The sequence below is a fragment of the Xiphophorus maculatus genome, chromosome 6, assembly GCF_002775205.1.
Source record: "Xiphophorus maculatus strain JP 163 A chromosome 6, X_maculatus-5.0-male, whole genome shotgun sequence".
Classification (NCBI taxonomy): domain Eukaryota; kingdom Metazoa; phylum Chordata; class Actinopteri; order Cyprinodontiformes; family Poeciliidae; genus Xiphophorus; species Xiphophorus maculatus.
The window spans coordinates 12,445,532-12,467,345 of record NC_036448.1 but is presented as its reverse complement, the minus strand read 5'-3'; the positions used below and the strand labels follow the sequence as shown (position 1 = coordinate 12,467,345).

Here is a 21,814-nt window from a genome sequence, read left to right as displayed (position 1 = left end):
TGATGAGCGTACCGTGATGGTTTCCTCGTTGTTGGACAGGATGCAGCGGAGCCTCTCCAGGTCGCGCTCCTTCTCCCTGAGGGCGAGCTGCAGCGCCCTCACCTGGCCCTCACGCTCCTCCAGACAGCGGAACTTGTCATCGATGGAGCGCTGCGAGCAGAAAACCAATTACTTATTGGGTGCAACTCCAGAACATTGTGCTTCTTTGGAATAAGAAACAAAAATAAACATAAATAAATAAAAAAGAAAAGTACTGAACACCCTTTAAATATGCTGTTGTTCTGATCTTTAAGTTCCAACTGCCGACTGAAGCCAACTGCGTGAATGGTTTGCCCACATTCATATTACAGGTCGTAAAGTTGACTCAAAAGGCTTTCTATGATATAAAAACGAATTGACATTTTTAAAAGGGTAAAAATGGTTGTCTAGAGTAATATTTGCAATTTTCTTAGAGGGGTTTGTGTGGCTGCTTCACCTCCAGAGCTCGGTCTCTCTCCTTAATCCGCTCCCTCAGCTTCTCTAGCAGAACATCTCTTGGCTTGGAGCTTTTTGTCGACTCCAACATGTCACAATAATCCTGAAGACAGCAACAGCAAAGATCAACACCCGCTCCGTGAAATGTATGAACATGAGCGTCTGTGTCTTTGTGAATGCAAAGTGTGTGATCCTGCCTGCAGCTGCCTCTCCTTGTCCTGCAGGGAGCGCTCGAGCTGTGCAATGATCCCGTCTTTCTCTTGCGTCACTGCCGACTTCTCTGCCTCGCATTCCTTCAGAGCCGCCTCTTTGGTCTGAAGCTCGGAGCGAATCTTCTGCAGAGCACTGCGCAGGTCCTGCAGCGGGAATAGGAGCGATTACACACGCGTGCGCCTCGTGTGTCCGGGTAAACCGCAAGTGAACTGCCGTGCTGACCTGGTTGTGTTTTTCTGTGACCTCCCTATGTTGCAGTTCCTCTTGTAGGTCAGAGCTGAGCCTGTCCTTGAACCTCAGCAGGTCGTCGCCTTGCCTTTGGCTCTGTCTTAGACTCCTCTGGCTGGCCTCCAGCTCCAGACCGAGAGAGAACAGAGAGCTCTGCACCCGGACCAGCTCATCCTGCAGCTGGCCAAGCGTCAGGGACTCGCTCATCCCCGCAGGAGTCTTGAGAAAATATAAACGATCAGGCTTCACATCTTAACCATGAATACAGATGGATTCTGGGACGGGAGACGTGACATAAAACACGCTGCAGGTCTCACCTGGCTTTGAGCGAGTTGGTTACGATGGGCCAGTTCTTGCAGCTTGCACAGAGTGCTGTTCTGGCCTTCGATCAGATGGTACAGCTCCTGGGCCTTCAGAGAGACGAGGAAAACAGGAGTCAGCTCATTTAAAGAAAATATTTTTCAGATTTCTACATCTGCAGACACGGACCTCACTGTCTTTGGTGGTGATGGACTCTGTGAGGCCCTGGATGGTTCTTTCCTGACTCTGGGCCGCCTGTCGGAGCGAACGCAGCTCACACTCCATCTCGTTCAGCTTCTCCTGCAGCTTCTACGAATGGGAAAAAAATAAATCAGACCTGCAGTGTGATTAAAATGTAGCTATTTTTACTGCGCCTCACCATGTTGTTGGCCTCGCTCTCCAGGATTTTTGCCTGCAGGGATTGGACCTGGAGCTGGGCCTTCTGCAGCTCGCTGACGCACTGACCTGCCGCACATTCGTACTGGTTGAGCTGACTCTGCTGCTCCTCAACGAGGCTCTGAAAAAGATTATATTAAACCAGATTTATTTTTATTAAACCAGTTAATTAGTAATTAACTCGTTGTTTTGTTTCATATTCATATAAAGTGTACAAAAAGAATAATCTCTACTTAAAGGTATACATTTTAACTTTTTGGGACATTACTGTGGTTCATTCAGGCTGCAGATAACAGGAGAACATCAACGGCTAATCTCTTTAAGCTTTCAATCGCCGTCATAAAATATACTGAATTAGGACATTTCGACCATTAAAGGTTCTCCTTTCTCTTGAGAATGCAGGGACTGCTGTTTTAGTACAGAAGACTACTGACTGATCACGGCTGAGTATTCACAGAATCACCTCTTCGCAGAGTCACAGATAAATTCAATTATTTATTGTTTTTTTTCTATTTGTTTCATAAATTATATGAAAGAAAATGTAGAATGGGAATTCCTAGATGCAGTGCAACTTGGCAGGCTATTGGTAGGCGTTTGGAAGGAAGCCAATTTATTTTTCTTGGCACTAATTAGCTTAGCGGAGTTAAGGAAGACTGTATATAATAGTTTCTGTGGAAGTGCAAAGATGGTTTGCTTGGTGTTTGAAGGATTAAAATAGGTAGTTATGTAAATTTTTCAGTGATTCCAAGTATTCGCAGATTTTAGTTATTTGTGGGAGACTGTGGCCTCCAGGTCCCAAGAATACCGGGAGCCCAGTGTAATGCTAGCTGTGCTAATAACGCAAACCACTAATATAAGATTCTAAAGGCAGTTCAAAATGTCAACTTCATTTTGTTTTTGGCTTGCAAATTCATGCCAAATTTACATCCTTTTGTATTATGCTTCTTAAAAAGAAATTTAAATGGATGGACTTCATTGAAAGCAGGCTAAAGCTTTGCAAAAATATCCGCGATTGGATATCAGCCACAAACCTCTAATTGTTCATCTCTACAAGCTAATGGGCCACATGAGGCAGAGAAGACACTGGAGTGGTTTGTGAGCACGGTCATGCATGACTGCACCCAAAGTGTTTCAATAAAAGCATCATTACATGATAGTTTATACTTCTACCAACACTGAGGTTAGAATGTTGTGAGGTTCATCATTTAACCTAATAGATAAGCACTGTTTTCTTTTTCAGAAACAAACAAACAAAAATTTAAGCCTTGAATTGTGTTGCTGTAGCAGCAAACCAGGGCAGAGATGAGCTGAGAAGGTCTGACATTGTGTGGCTCACTTTGCCTCAAGGTCTCCAGAAAATAGGTCAGCAGCGGAGCCACTCTGTCTTTAAATGTCTCCCCTTATCTAACCTACTTCAGTCATCGGTCTGTGCTTAAGAGAATTAATGCATCCCCCTCACAGAAGATTATTGATAGGAGTGAGCTGAGATTTGTTGTAGTTTTATCTGAGGAAAACGTGACGAACTGAACAGCCTCTTGTTAAGGTGCAGACATTAATATCTGCCAACATGGCGTTGGATGCCAACGTTACGAACATTTTCAGTTCAAGCCATTTTTAAGAGCTAAGACTGGCTAAAAAGTCAGCTTTCATCTGCTGTGTAAATGCCGCAAACGTGCCATGCAATATCTCTTCTACAAAAAAATCTACTCGCAGAGTCTCAGCTTAGAAAGTTCAGTCTATCTCGGTGAGATATTTAAGATCAATATAAAAAATGGTTGCACTTTCATTTTCCGTTTCCTCTTTTGACAGACGCAGTCATTAGGGAATCAGGCCATGCCATGTGCAACTGCCTACTTAAACCTCACTGCACTTGCAAAGTGTGGTATAACCACACACAGAAGTCTAAGCACATCACACACACACAAACCACAGCTCACATCCTCTTGAGCTGAAGCTATTTGGAGAGGCTGTGGGTAGTGTAAGTTACTGACAGCTTGATTATGAAACTTCTTAAACTAAAAAAAAGAGAAGGGAGTAATTCTTCATGGATGGGGTGAGCAGTCAAACACTGAAGCCTGTTAGCCAGATTCACTCAGGGTGCTGCAGAGTAATAAAATAGTTCCTCTCAGCAGCAGCACCGTTTTCTGTAAGGTCTAGTACCTGATGTGGAGGTGGGGGAGGATACTCCTTGTATAAATCTTTCAATAAATCCTCCATGTCAGCAAAGTTCAGGTCGTGATCGTCTTCCAAATTCAGCCTGACCAAAGCTGGCTCGGGAGTGGGCATGTGGTTGTCTCGCTCTCCATAAGGCATCCCAAGAAGAGGATCTGGGAATCGCAGCCGAGCCCCTCCATTCTTGGAGCTCCGCCGGATGAGGACGGGTAGTTTGCTGCCCTTGGTGTGCTGGACTGGGCGGTAGGTTGCGTAGCTTTGCAGCAAACAGAATGTCAGAGAAAGACTGGGCCCAGGTGAGGACAGCGTCGCTCCCATGTGCTCCTCAGACAGAGAGTCAGATATGTGGTCGTCTATTGCTGCTTCCCCAGAGGAGATCAGTGATCTGTCTCTCAGTGCTCCAGGTTGAGTGTTGTCTTCGGTCATCTCCAGGGATGCGACTGATGGGCTGGAGCTGCCTCGTCCAGCCAGAGTGCGATCACTGTCTGAAGTCCGGGAAACGTCCTGAGACCCAGGGACCAGGGTTCGAGATGACGGGGCCTCTTCTGAATCGTCCAAGTTCTTTCTCTCCACATCTCCATCTCCTCCAGTCACACTCCCACCAATAATGCTGGCTGAGTATCTGGTTGACGGCCCGCAAGAGGTGCTTCTTGCCAGCTTCCTGGGCACTTTGCAGACCGCTTCATAGTCAGAGTCCGCCACCCGCCAGTAGGAACATCCTCGACACCTCCTTGGAGTGCTGGGTCGACAGTGGTGTGAGCCTGTACCAGTGGCCTCTGACCCTGGACCAGCAGAACAGGTAGGGTGGTGGTGATGGTGGCAGTCCAACCCATCGTCAGCCCAGGACTCATACAGAGAGTAGACCAAATCCTCCTGGAGCAGGGCACAGTACTTTGCATGGGTTAGACCCGAGATATCCACCATCCCATCTCCAGACTCTTCATTAGTGCCGGTGAACGTCACAGCACCCTCCTCCGGATTAGTCCTCCGGTACAAACCGCCAATGCACTGCCTCAGTCGATGCTTCTCCTGCAATAGCCGCTGCAGCCTTTCGATGGACAGGGCCTCCACTCGGGCGATGACTGTGTCGAAGCGGTACATGCGGTCCAGCATGAAGGTGCACTTGGAGCAGGCAAACTCCCCTCTGCCATCCCGGGTCAGCTCTCGACCCAGGGCATGGGACAGCAGCACATGTAGATTAAGTTTGGAGGCTGGGTGGAAGATCCATCGCCTCTGGTTACCGCAGAGCTCCCGGCCACAGATTCTACACGTCTCCTTCATCTTGACATCAAGCATTCTCCTGGCTTTCCAATATGAAGTAGTGGGTTATATCAGACAGGCAACTCAAACATATGAGAGGATGGATCCTTAGATCAGTTTAGATCCCTTAAGGGTGACAAAAGACACCTTAAATTAAGATCTGTGAGTCAACAAAAAGTAACAATAAAAGTCCTAATTTAGTCTTTTCAAGCTTGGATCCAATCAGGAGAGCATAAATAATTCCTGTAGACTTCCTTTGGCTGCACATGTAATTCCAGATGGGACAGCAAAGATTGGGATAAACGTAGATGAAGTGATTCTCAGATATCCATCAGTGCAGGATCCCGCAGGACGTGCAGGTGCAACGTGAATATGGCGCACGGAGAAAGAGGGCATGTCTCTTTAATTTAACCACACTCGGTTTCTCTCTGTGTAGTGTCTCCCGGCTGTCAGTAAAGCGACGTTTTGTATTTCCCAGCAGCGCCGTCCTACACGCCTCTGCAGCAGCAGCTGCAGCACCACAGCTCGGCTGACACCGACAGGTTCATCCTGACCGGGGAGCGGTGACGATCCGCCGGCCTCCACGCGGACGTGCCGCGGTGGCACGCTGGTAAATGGGGCGATCCTCTGGCTCCTCCGTTCCTTCGATGCGTCTCTAAAGAAGCCGGTTTTTTTCATTTCAGAGCTACTAACGACGGCTACACGTAGGGGCACCCAGCCGTAAAGTGCAGGAGATTCTGCGGGGAGATAACGCTTTGGCTTCCGAGGAGACGGACCTGCAGCGGCGGAGCGCACCATGCAGCAGGAGCGGGGGTGGAGCAGCCCGGTGCAGCTACTCTCCCACCTTCTCTGATAAATTATCACCTCAAATACCGCTTAGAATGGAAACTAGGCTAATAACGCGCCTTGATAAATCAAATCTACATTTCTGAATTAAATCACGTTTGATGTTATTGCTTTAGAGAGAGAGTGACGCTCCCCCGTCGGGAGTCTGTTTTTCGCTCCTGCCGTGTTGACTAATATTAGTGCGCCTGAATACACAGGTGAAATGCTCAGTAGCCTGCGAGGTGAAATCAAGTGACCCGAAGAGCAAGGGAGACGCAATCCCAATGATTTTAGAGCAAAACTGTAAAAGTGGAGGATCAAAAGCGAAACGGTTTAAAAATAAATAAGTTGTCAAATAATTGTAGATAGGTTAAATAAAACGGCAATACAAGCCTGAAATAATTAATAATAAAAAATATATATATTTGTATTACCAACGACGTTTCAATTAAAACCTTATATAATTATTTCAGCGAACTGATTATGATACTTAAAGCTGGAAGGAAAAATAAATCATCCACTGCCACAGGAACAAGAGTGCCAACTAGTGTCCAACAAACAATGTCATAAAAATTTTAAATAAATATATTCATAATCTAATTATTGTAATTTAAATAAAAATCATAGCTTAAACTCAATATATATTAAAATCCTGTAGAAATATTACAATATTTTTTTCTTTATTTTATATACCGAGTGGTATAGTCCATCATCAAAGTCCTCAAACTGTAATTATGGCTCATTGAATGACAGTAATTTCACGATACTCCGCATAGGAGGAATATGAAACAGGCACATTTAATAATGATATATATACAGTATATATATATAGATATATAAAGCTTACAGCGCAGTGCCTGATTCCGATCCTCTACATTCCCTGTTTTCATGGCAACAGGAAGCATCATCAAACAAACAACTTGCATGTGATAATCAAACAATCAGAGCTTTATTCTTTATTTCAGAGTCCCAGCTTGTCCTCACAGTAACTAATTTCCTATAGCACAACATCCATATATGTTTCACCCTCTGTGTTAGGTTGCTTGATGTGTCTGTTTTATTATGCTTGAATGCTGCTTAATAATGGCAATGACTGAAACTGAGGCACTTCCTCTTAATTCAGATCTCTCTAGAAGTGATAGCTACATTTGTGACGGATGTAAATGACATATTTTCCAGGTTGTATATGTAAAACTGCTATAATGATGGCCATTGATAAAAGTGTAGAGTTTTTATCCATTTCAAGCTGCCTCCCTTCTCCTCCCAGCATTCACATCTGCGTGTCCGGAGGGTCAATTAAGATGAGGTTGTATGGCTGGTGTCGGTCTGAATCAACAACACAACTTGATATCAGTGTCGGGGTCCCTGAGCACTCAAAGGTCAACCTGACCTATTGACAACCCAGCTGAAACCTGAGCCTTTAAACGGCTAGCCAGGGATGTGCCTGCAGCACTCGTGCAAATATGAAAGAGAGCACTTCATGGAAACATGGACGCACACGCCCACACACACGCGCACACACCATATGTCGGTGTCTTTCTCTGAAAGAAAACCTGAATGCTGTCACTGTTTGTCCTTATGTAGAACAAACACAGACACAGAAGCGAGCAGTTTCTCACAAAACCATACAATAAAAAAAGAAACCTTCAGAACTAAATTCTATAAAAACTCTGTTTTCTACTTTGTTTAAACTCTGCTTTACATGTGGGCAAAATATTTCATTTAGAGGTTTGGGATGAGCTGTTTTCATTTCAAAACTGTCATCATCTGTTATTTGTCACATTATTCAGACTAGTGTTAGTTTTCTAATAATTTTATAATTTATGGATACAATAATATATATTTGATTTACCTTTGGCCCCCTTTTATTGTCAAAATGTACTGCTAATTTAATCAATAACAATAATAAACCTGTGATTCGTAAAATTGCTCCGGTTTGCTTTGTTTTCCTCATTAGCTGTGTGTTTTCTACTTTTACTGACGGACTCCGTGCATCTGCAGATTTTCTTTTAACTGTGCACTTATGTTTTTTATTGGGCCTGAAATTTTGCTTGTCTTTATGTTGTCTTGAAATAAAATTACAAAATAGAATAGATTAGTTTTTACAGATTTGCCTTTCTGAACATCTTACCAGTTTTTAGGTGAAAAGTTACACCAAACATTAAATGTTTAAGAGCTGGCCTGTTGCATTTGCAGTGAGTCAATGAATCTTGGTTTTCATCAAGTCATTCTTCATAGCTGAGTTCAGTGTATGCTTGTTTGTTTCTTTTAGACTTAGACTTAGACTTGTACTTTATTGATCCCTTGGGAAGACTCCCTCAGAAAATTGAAGTTACCAGCAGCTCTGATGAATCAGTTTTCAATTTTTATAATAAATCTGGTTTTGAGAGGCTGACCAAAAAGATGAGGGTTTAGTATCGCTGTTTTCTATACTTTCTTATTCTCTCATGCTGCCACAAAATTTATGCCACCATAAATACTGACCAGCCAGGTGGTACTCATCATATATCCTTATCATATTTAAACTCTGCACACCCTTACAGACTCTTATGACCTTCCTATTTTCCACGTTGCTTACCATAAACCAAAACCTTGTTAATGTTTTCTCCATACTCAGAGATGCACATTGTCCTTTCATCTTGTTTCAGATTCAAACTGGGAACCTGTTTGGTGGGTCTATTTGCATCTTTCATTTTAAATTGATTTACAAGTAAAAGTGGATGCAGAGGCACCCTTTAAATAGAAATCTGTCTGTGAGAAACACGCCCAGCAACAAGAGACAAAGGCTGGGACATTTAGATCACAACCAAATTCACTCAAGTCTTTATGCTGCTGAGATAAACGCATCACGTGATTGTGATTTTGATTTTATAAGAATAAAGCCAGGTTTCTGTGCGAGGGCAGAGAATAGTGGTCAGGATTTGATTTGGTATGAGGAAAGCTGTGTGTCCTTGAAGATGTCATTGCAGAAACAGCTTGAGAGGTAAATTAAATTCTGGCACTTTCTGTGATGAGATGAAGCCTCTGTGACACAATGCAGCACACGCAGCAGGCTACATAAGAGCACACTTCTTTTATGCTTCGTCGCTGCTTTCTGTTAGCTTTAGAGGACTGCAGATATTAATCAGTAAACATGGTTGCAGCAGACTGCACACAGACAGCCTGCGGTTCAGCTCAGAAATGTCCTGTGGGACGTTTCTCTCTGTTTCACCCCTGGCGCTACGGACAACCGCTGCTTTCAGCTACTGTAAAATGATGCCTTTGTGTCTGACAATATCCTGCACTTTAAATAGTTTTTGTACCGATTATTTCATGTTGATTTTTTGGGCAAAATAAGAAGATTTAATTTAGAAAATAGTTCAAATTTTGTATTTGTTTAACTTCCACAATTGGAAAAAATGTGTTACAAAAACAAAACTAAACTAAAACTAAAAATCAATAAAATAGGTTTATATCAGAAATAGGCAGAAGTTTTATCTATTTTGTCCATAAGGAGGCAGTCTCTCCAAGGAAGTTTTCTTTTTACCTGATTTATTTAAAAAGTAATTAGAAAGAAACACAATTTTGTTTTTCTATCCAAAGCTGGTATAGCTGGGTTCTTGCTATGTGGAACAGCTGGCAAAAATGTAAAAAAGTTTTAAATAAATTCCTGTTTTCTTGTAGCATAATCTCATAGTAGACATTTAAGATAAATCTAACAGGGGTCACTTGGTTTTCCCCTTTCTTAACCAAAGGGATAGAACTTGCTCTTGTTTTATAGCATTTCACAAGTTCAGAGCAAAAAGAAACAGGCAGCTTTGACCATTCCTCCTCAGAAATCTCTTTAATGGTGTTCAAGATTTTTGCCATGTAAGTCAAAAGTAACAGGTTGAAAGTGACAAGAATTAGATTTGAGTAAACGTTGCTTAATGTTTGTGGTCCTATTTGCTATTAAATTGAAGCAAAAGCAAAAAGTGTGATAAATAAACTAAACATACTCTGTGCTGTATTTAAAATTTTCCTTTTTGAGAATATTTTAATTTGTTGGCTGGAGGGCTCAATTGGTATAATGTTTCAACTGAGACTAAATTATTCCAAGGGTTGAACTTTGGGCAACCTCGCTTCAGGGAATCAAGAGTCCAAGATCCTCAGTTTTCTCAAAAGCCCAAACTTTGTCTCATCTGACCAAAAAACAACAGTTTTAGGGAAAGTGCCAGGTTTGCGATGGCAGAAAATAAATATTAAATTCCAGCATGCCTCTCAAAGAACTTTGGCATGTACATAGATGGATATTATGGAGACTTGGTGACCGCTAGATGTCACTTTTTGTTGAAGTTCCTCAACTTTACACTTTAAATACTTTCTTTATCTTCCATACATCCTCCTTACTGAGGGGACAAGATAAACTCAGGCCTTTCTCTTGTCTTGCCATACTGCCAGTTGTTTCAGTTTTTTTGGATTATTGCTGCAACTGCAGATATGTGCAAGTTTAGGCAAGTATTTATGCACCTAACATCATCACATATCTGCCTTATGTCAGCTGCTGTCTCTCTTGTCTTTCCCATTCTGAAAAGTGGGATAATGTCACAATAATTTCTCAATGAAATTCATACATCACTAATTAAAAATTCATAGACAATCTGATCAGGTTTAAATGTTTTTTTAAAAAAGGTTTTTCATACATCTTGAACAGGTTCGTCAGCTGTGGGCGAGGCCTCTATGAGTATTACATCAATTCAGTGCTTTCAAATACAAAGTATGTCTGGTTTCCTATTAAGTAAAAACACCAAATTACGTTATTTCCTCAAGATTTCTTTTCTACAAACGACTTTTATATTGTTTTGTAGGTAGCACTCATATTAACCTTTGCTTATGCCTGAAATCAGTTTTTGTTCAGAACTGTGTGGGAGGAACGATACCAAGGCTAAATGATCCAGTGTTGTAACAAATCCCCAAGCAAAACAGAACTAACCTGCATCTCCTGTTCGATGCGAAGCCTCTCTTGACTGAGCTCCTCCTGGTAAAACTGTCGAACAGAGAACAGATCATATTCCAACCCAAAACCTACACGAGTTTCTGCTTGTGAGACATATTTTTTTGAAGGAAAAACTAAATTTACCTCAACATCCTTGTCCTTCTGCAACAGAGAAGAAGACAGATCCTGAACTTGTTCCTCCAGCTCTCCAACCCTGTGTGTGAGCATCGTTTTCTCACCACACAGCTCCGTGATGAGAGCCTCCTTGGAGCGAAGTTCTTTAGTCAGTTCTTCTATAAACCTGAGGGTAAACAGAGAGGAGTCGTTAATGGTAAAGAGGGATTCATATGAGTACTTCTTTCTATGTCTTCTTTGATGTTCTGTACCTGTCTTTGTTGGTGTTGGACGGGAACAGGATGTTTGGAGATCTCTCGTCCTCAGGGATGTCCTCCATGGTGGCGTCCAGGGAAACGAGGGAGGCGTGAGAATGTGATCCAGCCAGCGAGGCCATTCTCTCGGCCTCACTACGTGCTAGCTGGGCCTCCTAAAAAAAAAACAACCACATAGACACATCTTAGATTCATTAAAATGAGGCTCATGCGTGAGATGTACACCAAGGGACAGGTCTGGCGGACCACACCAACCTCCTGCAAGAGCTGAATTTTCGTCTCAAGCACCTGCTGCATGTGGTCGATTTCCTGCTGTCTCTCTTGACAACGCCTCTGTAGCTCTGCCTCATTGTTGTTGGTCAAGCTCTCTGCTGTTGTGCTGCAAGAGTGAACAAAATAAAAAAAAATAGAGCCATCAGAAGACAAAATAAAGAGGTCAATATACACAGGATTCATTTCTATTATCTTTTGTTTTCCAAAATGCTAATATTCTTCATTTATCTGATGAAACTTGTTCTGCGTTTCCCTCATTCTGTAAGAAAATGATTATAAATGAATATTGTTTGATAAAGCATCACATTTTATCCTTTTCAGTGTTGCCAAAATGGTTAAGTTATCCATTTAATAAAATCCTCAGCTAACTTTTAAATGCAGAACCTAAAGAAAAACATGGCGATTGAACGTCTTTCATTTTAGTTTCTCTGCTGCACTCCATCCAGTATGGACTCATTCTTCTCAGGAGGCTCAATCACATCTCTTGGAGCTCATTTTCCCCACAGAGCTCTTTGTGCTAAGGCTGCATGTTTACTTCTTGCTTCTGGAGTTTTTATGCAGTAAATAGTGGTGTTCAGTTTCTCCGCCCTCAAGCCAAATGTAACCGAGACATCTAAATGACATGTCCATTTGGTTGAAAAAATAAAAGGTGAAAAGACGCCTCTATTGATGTCTCTGTTTACGTTACATTGTCAAAAGAGAATGCTACATTTTATGGGCCTTAATAAGATAAGTAACAGACATCATTGAAATTCCCAATATTAAGGGGCTTCCAGTTTTTGAAAGATACTTAGCAAGACTCTATTTTTATGTAGTTTTCATGTTACATGGAGTTTTACATTTTGACTCTTTAATCTAAAATATGTATACTGTAATCAGTTACTTTGCCTGCAAATGATGACAGTATAAGGTCCTCATTGTTTAACAGTGCACACATACTGTATATCAGAAGGGTCAGTTTTAGGACATGATGGAGACATCATGGAGGGCCAAGTGAAGATATTATGTCACCATGTTTCTGTCTGCTGCCGGCTGCTGGTGTATCCTTACAGACGGCCACTTATAGCAGAGATAAAGTGAGTGTCACGGCCGTTATGACAGCGATTATCACTATTCACGGTGATCGCATAGTGGTGCGATCACCATGAATAATGGTGAATATGAAACACTTTCATTGTCATTCTGAAGGTATTTGAAAAATGTGGGATTTACTTCAACTCAAGACCTTTTGTTACCAAGATGAGTTCATGCTGTAATGCACAAACCCCTATAGAACCTGCATCTAATTGATTAAAACTTGACCTTGTAAAGTGGTGTAACATTTCTTGATAATATTACATCACTCTTGGTGAGCGTCCCTCACTCCTCCAGTTGTCTGTGTGACTTAGTTAACAACTGTATCCCAGAATGGCCCGCGCCTCGCTGTCGCCACAAACCCTGCCCCAGACGCTCTCTACGAACATTTTTAACTCCGTCCGCCACATGCAGCGGCTTCGATAACTGGGATATTTTGAACCCGTGTAAGCAGTTTAAGTGTGTGTCTTACAGACGACTGCCCTTGTGTGAAGGGAAGCCTCAGGGATGCTGCTTAAGTAATTTTGGCCCGTCAGTCTTTTGGCGGCTATAAATGATGGTGTGGAAATAAGAAAACCAAAAGTCTGGAAAGTGGCTGGATCACTTTAATCCTTTACTATTTGTAATATGATTGTAATTTATAATATAACAGAATTATGGAGGAGCTTGTGCCTGTCTCCAGTGGTCAATGGGCGAGAGGCGGGGTACATCCGGGTCAGGGAGGGGCATTTTACTAAGAAATCCTGTGTGCCAAGCAGTCCAATTATAAATCCTGGGTGTTACAACAGTCAGGACACGAATATGTTGCAAATCATAGACAATAGTAAGCAGATTCAGGTTTCCGTAACATAATTATACATCTTTGGATAAAGTACATCTTGACCTCAGCAACTACAGCTGAATTTAATGAATTAATTCTAAGGCTGTAGTTGTTCAGCCAGAACTAACATTGAGGAATATTTGCAAACTCACAGGGCTTTGTCCAGAAGTTCTTGTTTCTCTTGGAGCTCCTTCTTCAAGCTCTCTACTTCCACCTTCAGCTCGATGTTCTGCAACAGATGGAAAGCAAGAAGCAATGAAATAAACCTGACAATGTTTGTTCTAATATCTGCAAATAAAGCTAAAGGCTTTATTTGCCTTAATGATTTAATGATGATAACAACATTAATAATGATAATAAAGTAAAAGTGATTCTATTTACTTTCTTTATCCCTTTACATATATCGCCTTAGTATTTATTAGAATTGCCTTTCAGACGGGCTTGGACTAAATGCTTTGGATACGCTTCCACAACCCTCTCACAATAGTTTACTGTAATTTTGACCCATTCCTCCTCACAGAACAGGTGTAACTGAGGCCAGTTTGTCAGAAAAAACATGTTTTCTATACAGTTTATTTAAGCATCTGCTTTCAGCTACTTCAAACTACTTGAGGTCATTTCGCCACTGAAAATCTGTGTTTTTTAGCCAGTCGGTCCCATAAACGTTTACTTATTCAGATTAAAGTCAGGCTAGGTTGTGTCATTTTATAAACTTCAACAAATTTTTATCTGAATGTAAACATGAACTGATGTAATTATCTTGATGTATTGTCACATTTTACTTTACAACTAAATTTGAACATTATCTTTTCATCTTTTTATACCTATTTTGCAGAGAGTTGGCAAAAACCTGCGACGAATTACAGTTTTTCAAAATACTGATAATATATGGGCCAAAACTCCTTTGGATAAAAATGTTTTATGCACAGTTACATGGAACAAAGATCTCTCAGTGAGACTCCACACCTCATGCAATTTTGTCTAAAACACACATTTCATTGCTGAAGCGTTTACTTGTGTAAATAAAAAAGCAGTTCTGTTTCCTCAGACTCTCCCACTATGCTGTGGCCTCTCTGCTGTGTAAATCAGCACCGATGGGTGTTACGTGTCATCGGTACAGCAGGACATCTGACTGTGCTGTCATGGCTTTTATATTTAGACCTGGGGAATTCAGAGCAGCTCAGATATTCACTCATAGGGGCCAGAGGCTGAAGCCCGCAGTTTGTTTACCTGCCAGAGCCCAGAGGGGGCATTTAGGGGGTAATTGCTTTGCTTACATGGGGATGGGGTAGAGAGGATTTAATAAGGGGGGCATGGTGAAACTCATTCTTTCCATTCTGTCCACTGACAGGCAGATGAGAACTGTTTATCAAATCATCTTTCTCTTGCATATTATCATGGATTAATGTCTTTTCTGACTGTGATGTTTAGAAACAACAAGATCTAAAAAATCTGCAGCTCCTGCAGCCAAACTCTTAGAAAACCTTTACAGCTTCCCTCCACAACCATGAATATTTATTCTGGAGCTGTGGCCATTGACCAATGTTGTTTAGAGGTGAGGATCAATGCAAAAGTTACATGTCACTCATATTACAATCACTTCTACTGATCATGATTATACTAATTCAATTAATTCAATTTTACTCAGATTTTAAACAGCACTGTAGTAGTTTAGACATTTTTAAGTGGAGATCTAAGCACAACCCACTATTTGGTGTGAAAGTTGTTAACAGAGGAAAAAGACAAAAGTTTTGCCATTTTCAGTTTAAGTAAGGTGCTGAAGTCTTTCTTTCTAATAGACATTAAAAAGAAAGACATGCTTTCTTTATACAGAGGTACTTCTGCTGCTACAACAAGTAGTTAGACCGCTATTTTGCACCTGGGATATTTCAGAGTTTTGCCATTTTGTTCATTTTTATACACAATTTATAGTGGTACAAAAAAGCAATTCTAGCCGTAAATTTAAATTCATGTCAGTTTTGTGGACATTTTGTCAAACTGACAAAGGAGCAAACCGATTTATAGCTCGATGCGGCAGACACCTCTGAACACATTACAGCAAAGCTCCTCTGTTTTCTCCTTTTGAGCTTCTATCTGCCCCTGAATGTGCTGGATTTGGAAATGCTGGCAGCCTTTCAGTGATTTAAGTCATAGGTTTACATTCCTGTGGAAATAAACACAGAGACTCTTGCTAGCAATGCTAAACATGGTAAACATGGCAAGTCCTCAATTTAAGATTTTAAATGTGATTTTAATCCCTGTTTTCATGGTGTGACATCACTTCTGGTCTTCCTGTGGATTAATGACCACTGACATCAGGAAGAATAAATTCTAACATTGTTAATTCTTAAAATTAAATCAGTCAAACCTTAACAGAAAAACAGAGAAAATTATAAAACTCTGATTGGTGCTTTTAAGTATAGAAGTAAAGAAATATACGAGTTTCAATCCAGAGAAATTTCTGCTTTTGTTTTATTCTATCATATGTTATTGTAAAACCTTTAGTAAATCTCTGAAAAACTGTTGATTAGTGACATAGGAGAAAAATACCCCTCGTTCTCACTTAATTATAACAAGCCATGGGAATGAGTTGTTTTCTTTCTCCCATGTCACTATACAGGTTAAGCAGATTAGCTTACTAATCTGCATACTATTTAGGAAAATTGGCCTGTTTGAATTTGATTACATAAATCAGTTTTACAAAATGTTTACCATTAGCAATTTAGCAATTCAAACAACACTAAATCTTTTGTTTTGAAAACAATTCTGACTTAAACACTCTGATTGGATTTTAACTAAAGATGTCGGTCCGACTGACATTTCGCCACGTTTCTCAGTCATCTTACAGGATGTTCGAATGATTTCATCATGACAGAAATAACAAAACCGCTTAAGCTGCTTGTTAGTCATGAGACCTAAACCAACTGGGACCCAGCAGAGGACTGAAAAACTATTGACACACTCTCTTATCCTGTTGCTTGTAAGCTGTTATTTGATTATACAGATGTTTTTTTTATTCTCTTGTTTAATATATAAATATTGTATAATAATCTAAACATTATTATACAATTTGATCCATCTAAGCTTAAATCTCAATAGAAAACTCAATAGTTAGAAACTAATCTATTTGTGTAGTTAAATTAATCAACTTCCCTAAAAATCATTTTGACATTTTTGATTTGACGTTAATAAATTTCTGTGAATTTTAATAGTTGGTTGACATTTAAGTACATATTCAACCAAGAGTCTTTAAATGTTAAGTCTAAATGATCTCTAGATTAAATCTATCCAAATGTAATGGATATAAAGCGGTTCACTGATTTTACTGGTTAGACCCCCAAAGTTTATCAGTGAGCATTTACATTTTGTACTTACAGGTACATGAATGAGCAGTATGACACAGATAAGAGCCGTCTCTGTGTCAATAACGTAGTTTACCAGAAGACAGATATCTTCCTATCATGAAGACAGATCTAAATATAGATACTCATCACTGTGCACCTGCTATTTACACTCTTCCTGACCTGAGGACCCTCAGCAACAGCTCTGCTTTTAACTACGAGGGGAAAAAATGGCTGATTGCAGGGGTGCAATGAACACACATAATATGCTGATGATAATTTATTAATTAGGTACTATGAAATAGTATGACAGTCTACTTTTCACAGGTTAATTAAACTGTGATGTCATAACATCTTATTTACATGAAAACAGGGCACGATAATTTGCAGATTTTTAGCTGACAACGTCTATTGTTTTCACAGCAAAGTGGATTTCTACTACAATTCACTCAAATACTGGAAATGTTAAAATACAATCTAATCTGTTTTTGAGTTTATGAGGTTTAGGCATTCTGCTTAAGCCACATGTGGACATTCAGAGGTCATAAATGGCCTGATATGGTAAAGGGGGGTGAGGAAGCTAATAGCACGTTTGGCTCGTGGACATTCATCAGGATACATGTGATAAATAAATCAGCGCACTGAAGCCTGATCTATAAATAGAGATTCTGGAGCGTGATGTACCCAGGACTCACACACCTCGCATGCAGCGTGTTTTGTTGCCAAGTTTCACAGATATGACAGACTCAGGTCGGGCAAAATCACAGCAAAATACGATTTAGTTTTCAATAAACTGAATTTTCTTATTGACCTTTAGCCGCAGAGATTGAGAAATTGCAAAATCCCATAACAGTGCAGCAGGAGTCCGTTAACTCAATCTCTACTGGTATGTTGTAACAGTGGATGATAAGCAGCAGAAGGCTTAGGTCTTGTTTAGATGGATCTCACAGACTTTAAGTTGCTCTTATTGAAGAGTTACAAAGAATCGGGAAGGATTTTCAATAAAGGAAATGAAAATATCTGAGCTTTAAATGCTGGCTTGCGCAGCAAAACAACAGCTGGACCGGGTCACCTTACTGTAAATGCACATTTTACACACCCAGACAAACACATTTAGAAATACAGCAACACATTCCATAGATGGATTTTTTTTTCATTGCTACACTAATTTCTGAGTCAGTAATTGTGTAATCTCAAAAATATCCATTCCAAAGGTCAAAGACTGGAAGCAGGAAATATTCAAGTCCACCCAAAAGTTGCATGAAAACAAAATAAGCAGATATAAAAGTGCAAGCTGACTGGGATTTGAAAGTATAAATGAAGCCGAAGAGCTGATTTTGTGCGATTCACATAATACTGAGAAAAATTAGGATGAAATTTCGTTATTGTTATGGCAATACGATGGTATTATCTCATGAAGGTTTAGAGATCGGGACTTTGCCTGTGGCATCAGTGCATAATGGTTCTTGCGCATTAAAAGTCATCTGTGCTTGAACAAAGTTGATAAAATTTTACAAACTAATTAATCTATGTTTCAAAAATGTTAACAAAACTTTATGACATGATATTTTTGCCATATTGTAAATCATTCATGATGTTTTACAAGTCAGGTCTGATTAGTTCATCTGGTTCCTTTTTCATTATCCACCTGTCTCAGGGTCTAATGTCCTGATAATTCATTATCTGCAAAGGTCTGTGACAGTTTTGAGTCTTAATTGTTTCAGAATTTCTCCACTTAAAATTCTAGCAATTAAAGAAAAGAAATCATAGAGCACCACCAGGTATACCTCTCACAAACACACCCCGCTGTATGTCTACTATTAAATTAGTCAGGAATAAACTAGAGTCTGCAGCCTGAACACATTATGAACCCAGTCAACAATCAACAAACTCAGATTTTTTTTAATACACAGTCTGTCATAAATTGCGGTGAAGGTGGTGAGGAAGACACTGTGGACCAAGGTTGAAATGAAGGATGAATGATGAATTTAATGAAATTGTCAGAAATACAAAGTTCAAAATCCAGGCAGCACAGAATGAGCAGAAGGCTAAAGCTCAAAACTGGTCAACAAGAGACATCTGACAAAAGACTAGATGCAACAAGACAAGGACCCAACAACCAACAAGGAACACAGGGGGGTTTAAATAGACAGGGAGTCAATCAGGGGAAATAAGGAACAGGTGTAACTAATCAAGAGGTAGCCGGGACAACACAGGGACTCCACAGAACACAGAAACCTAAATAAACACAGAAAAACTCAAATCCTCACACATTCACTAAAGAGATATAAAGGTTTCAATTGTAATTATACTTTCAACTATACCAATGCTAATTTGCTAAAATGGTAATAGTTAAATCCAGTAACCATTACATCCTAGATTCATATGACTTAAGTTGAAAAAAAAAACAAACAAAAAAACCCCAAAATGTATCCATCTGAATAAGTGAATACAACTGCAATGCCTACAATTTTGATTACATACTGTCTCACAATCTGCTTTGGTAGCTCATCAACATTTCTCAATCTTTCACAATTGAAGATCATCATATTGCCCATTCTGTTGGCCCCTGACTAGTTACTAGCTTCAATCTCTTCAAGCAATCTGGATTTATACTAAATGAAGACATCAAATGCAGGTCCAATCATTTATTGTTTTTAATCCTATAACTCAATCTCTCTGAATTATTCCTTTAATAATGCCTTAATATTGCATAAAATGCAATGACAATTTAGGATATGCAGCAAATATTTAAATCATAGCACATTTTATTTGCTTACATCATGATCCAACACCCAGACTTGTTTTTCAGTTTCAGTGTTAACACAGAAACTAAGAAACAAAACAAACAAATTGATTATTATGTCATTTAAAGCTTGCCTAAAGTAGTTTTAAAAACAGTGGTAGCTAAACATAAGTAATGGATTACACTCCTTTTGTTTCCACTTCTTTACAGTTCATGTTTTCCAAATTAACACCAAACAGCTGAATTTGAAATTTAGTTTATATCCGAAAGGTTTAAGAGCTTTCATTCCACCAGCTGTCTGGAGGTGTTCAGCAACAAGAAGAGGAGGGGCAGCACTGTGTTATTCCACACTTCATATCATCCAAAAAAACTCAGGTGGATACCAACTTTGATATTTTTACACTGTAACAACCTCATGTCCAAATACATTGAAGTACTATGTGAAATGAAGTGCAGTTTGACATATTGACAAATCCTTCTGGGTACTGCCAATGAAAAGCAAAACGGGTAAAACTACGATAAATATATTAAGAAAATGTGTGTGAGAATTTCCTGCTTGAAAGTAAGTTAGTAAGTATTTCTGAGAAATTAGCCCCAGCTAAGCTGCACTTGAATAACTGGTCAATCATGGTATTTGCGATGCTCAGAAAACTGAAACAGGAACTTATTTTAACAGACCTATCTAACAAATATTAGTTTTCCACAGAGCAGCTTGGAGTATGAGAAACAAACACAACGCAGTTCACCACACCTAAGCACATCAGTGTCACAGCTGTACAAACAGACAGAGGCAATAAATCAGCATCTGATCAGAATCACTAACTATGATTAAGGTACAACTGCTTGATGATAAATTCCTCCTTAAAGCAAAAAAAAAAATCCCATCATGTTTGCTCACGCCCTGGCAGCAGCTGTTCTACTCACCGTACGGTAGACATCCTCACTGCTCTCCTCGTACTTCTGCTGAATCCTCTCCTCCAGGAAGTAGATGCGGAGCTTGAGGCTGAAGTTCTCCTTCTTCAGGTCATTCAGGTGCTGCGATAAAGTACGGTAACCGTTAGACATGACTGTCAAAGCGCACCGACACTGTTCAACATGTCCGTTATAGATCAGAAACAAATGGACGTCTCTGCATCACGGCAGAACGACGAGTCCATGTTAAAGGACAGCAACGGTCCCGGCCTGTCCTTTTGTTAGAGTCCCGCCACAGACAGACATGCTACCTCCGTCTCCTTGAGAGCATACTGTCAAAAAGAGAAGTACTAACAAAGTGACGTCCTGGCTTCTGGCAGACCGTAAGGCCTGGCTGCTGTCTCCAAACCAGATACTCACTAAAACTAAAACACAAGCACACAAACACTCAAACTCTTGACACTTGGCGGACGTTTTCAGGGCAGAGAGCTACTCTGCAGCACAGCCGTCAGAGATGCAGCCGCAGCAGCTCCATGGTGGGCTGTGGACTGCCTGGGGATGGGACAGGAGCTTATTTTACAGGAGGAGACATCCCAGGAATCCCAGACCGCCAGGGGAGACGAGTGGAAGAGAAGGAGAGGGAAGAAGGGAGGAGGAAGGAGGAAGCAGAGGGAGTTGAGACAGAGTGAGAAATCTCATCCCTCTGCTAAAAAGGCGAGGTGAAAAATACAAACAGGGGCTGGATGAGGAAGAGGTTCATATCAGAGTCACTGTTAAGCTTACAGTCATGTTTATCACAGCTAAATGAGTCAGAAGAAAATCTCATTGAAGCGATCAGTTTAGTGATACTTTAACAGGTGTATCTATTGTATCAGAATCAATGTATATGTAATCATATCGACCTGGGTGATTGGTTTTAGGTTTCAGTTCTGCTTTACAGAGAGAACACCCCACTTTTAGCTGAGGGTCACCACTTATTCTTATATCGTTAAATACAATGCTCAATGCCCTTCATGTCACATGGTAGCTTTAGGGCCAAATGGCATAACTTATCTTGCTGCAATAAAAATACCTTAAAAGAGAGGATCTCATCAACAGCTCTATTTTTTAATTCCTCCATTCATAAACACACGTTTATGAATGTGTGTAGAAAACGTTGATATTCTTCTCCTCAGCTCATTCTGGGGGACTATGGGCTGTTTCAAGACCAGCAGGAAGATAAAATCCTTCCAGTAGGTTCTGGGTCTGTCCCAGAATCCCCTCCCAGTGGGAGATGCTCCAAAAGCAGATGTCCAAAAGCTGATTTCAGTCTGACTATATGTAGTTGGTATCACTCAACCTCACACACTAACTTCGATTTCTTTCCCGGCCAGCAAGGCAACATTTAATATTTCCAAAATCCAGATTATCTTACTGAAAGTTACCATGCTAGCAGCT

At 40.4% G+C, this 21,814-nt stretch overlaps 1 protein-coding gene across 9 annotated transcripts in view; it reads right to left on the bottom strand.

Annotated features, from left to right (window-relative positions):
- Positions 1 to 21,814, bottom strand: part of LOC102227300 (myomegalin-like) — a 46,910-nt gene that overhangs the window by 19,665 nt on the left and 5,431 nt on the right. For 4 of the 9 annotated variants that reach the window (XM_023335966.1, XM_023335967.1, XM_023335971.1 and 1 more), the window contains exons 1-8: positions 3,772 to 5,758; positions 1,595 to 1,732; positions 1,405 to 1,524; positions 1,233 to 1,325; positions 910 to 1,134; positions 672 to 830; positions 476 to 577; positions 13 to 150 (exon numbers count right to left, since the gene is read on the bottom strand). In XM_023335966.1, coding sequence (XP_023191734.1) covers positions 13 to 150; positions 476 to 577; positions 672 to 830; positions 910 to 1,134; positions 1,233 to 1,325; positions 1,405 to 1,524; positions 1,595 to 1,732; positions 3,772 to 5,079 — 2,283 coding nt within the window. In that variant the 5' untranslated portion in view covers positions 5,080 to 5,758. Of the gene's footprint in view, positions 1 to 12; positions 151 to 475; positions 578 to 671; positions 831 to 909; positions 1,135 to 1,232; positions 1,326 to 1,404; positions 1,525 to 1,594; positions 1,733 to 3,771; positions 5,760 to 10,819; positions 10,874 to 10,966; positions 11,124 to 11,208; positions 11,367 to 11,466; positions 11,591 to 13,530; positions 13,608 to 20,389; positions 20,501 to 21,814 lie in introns of those variants that run through there. The other 5 variants (XM_023335973.1, XM_023335968.1, XM_023335969.1 and 2 more) reach the window with 3 other exon arrangements.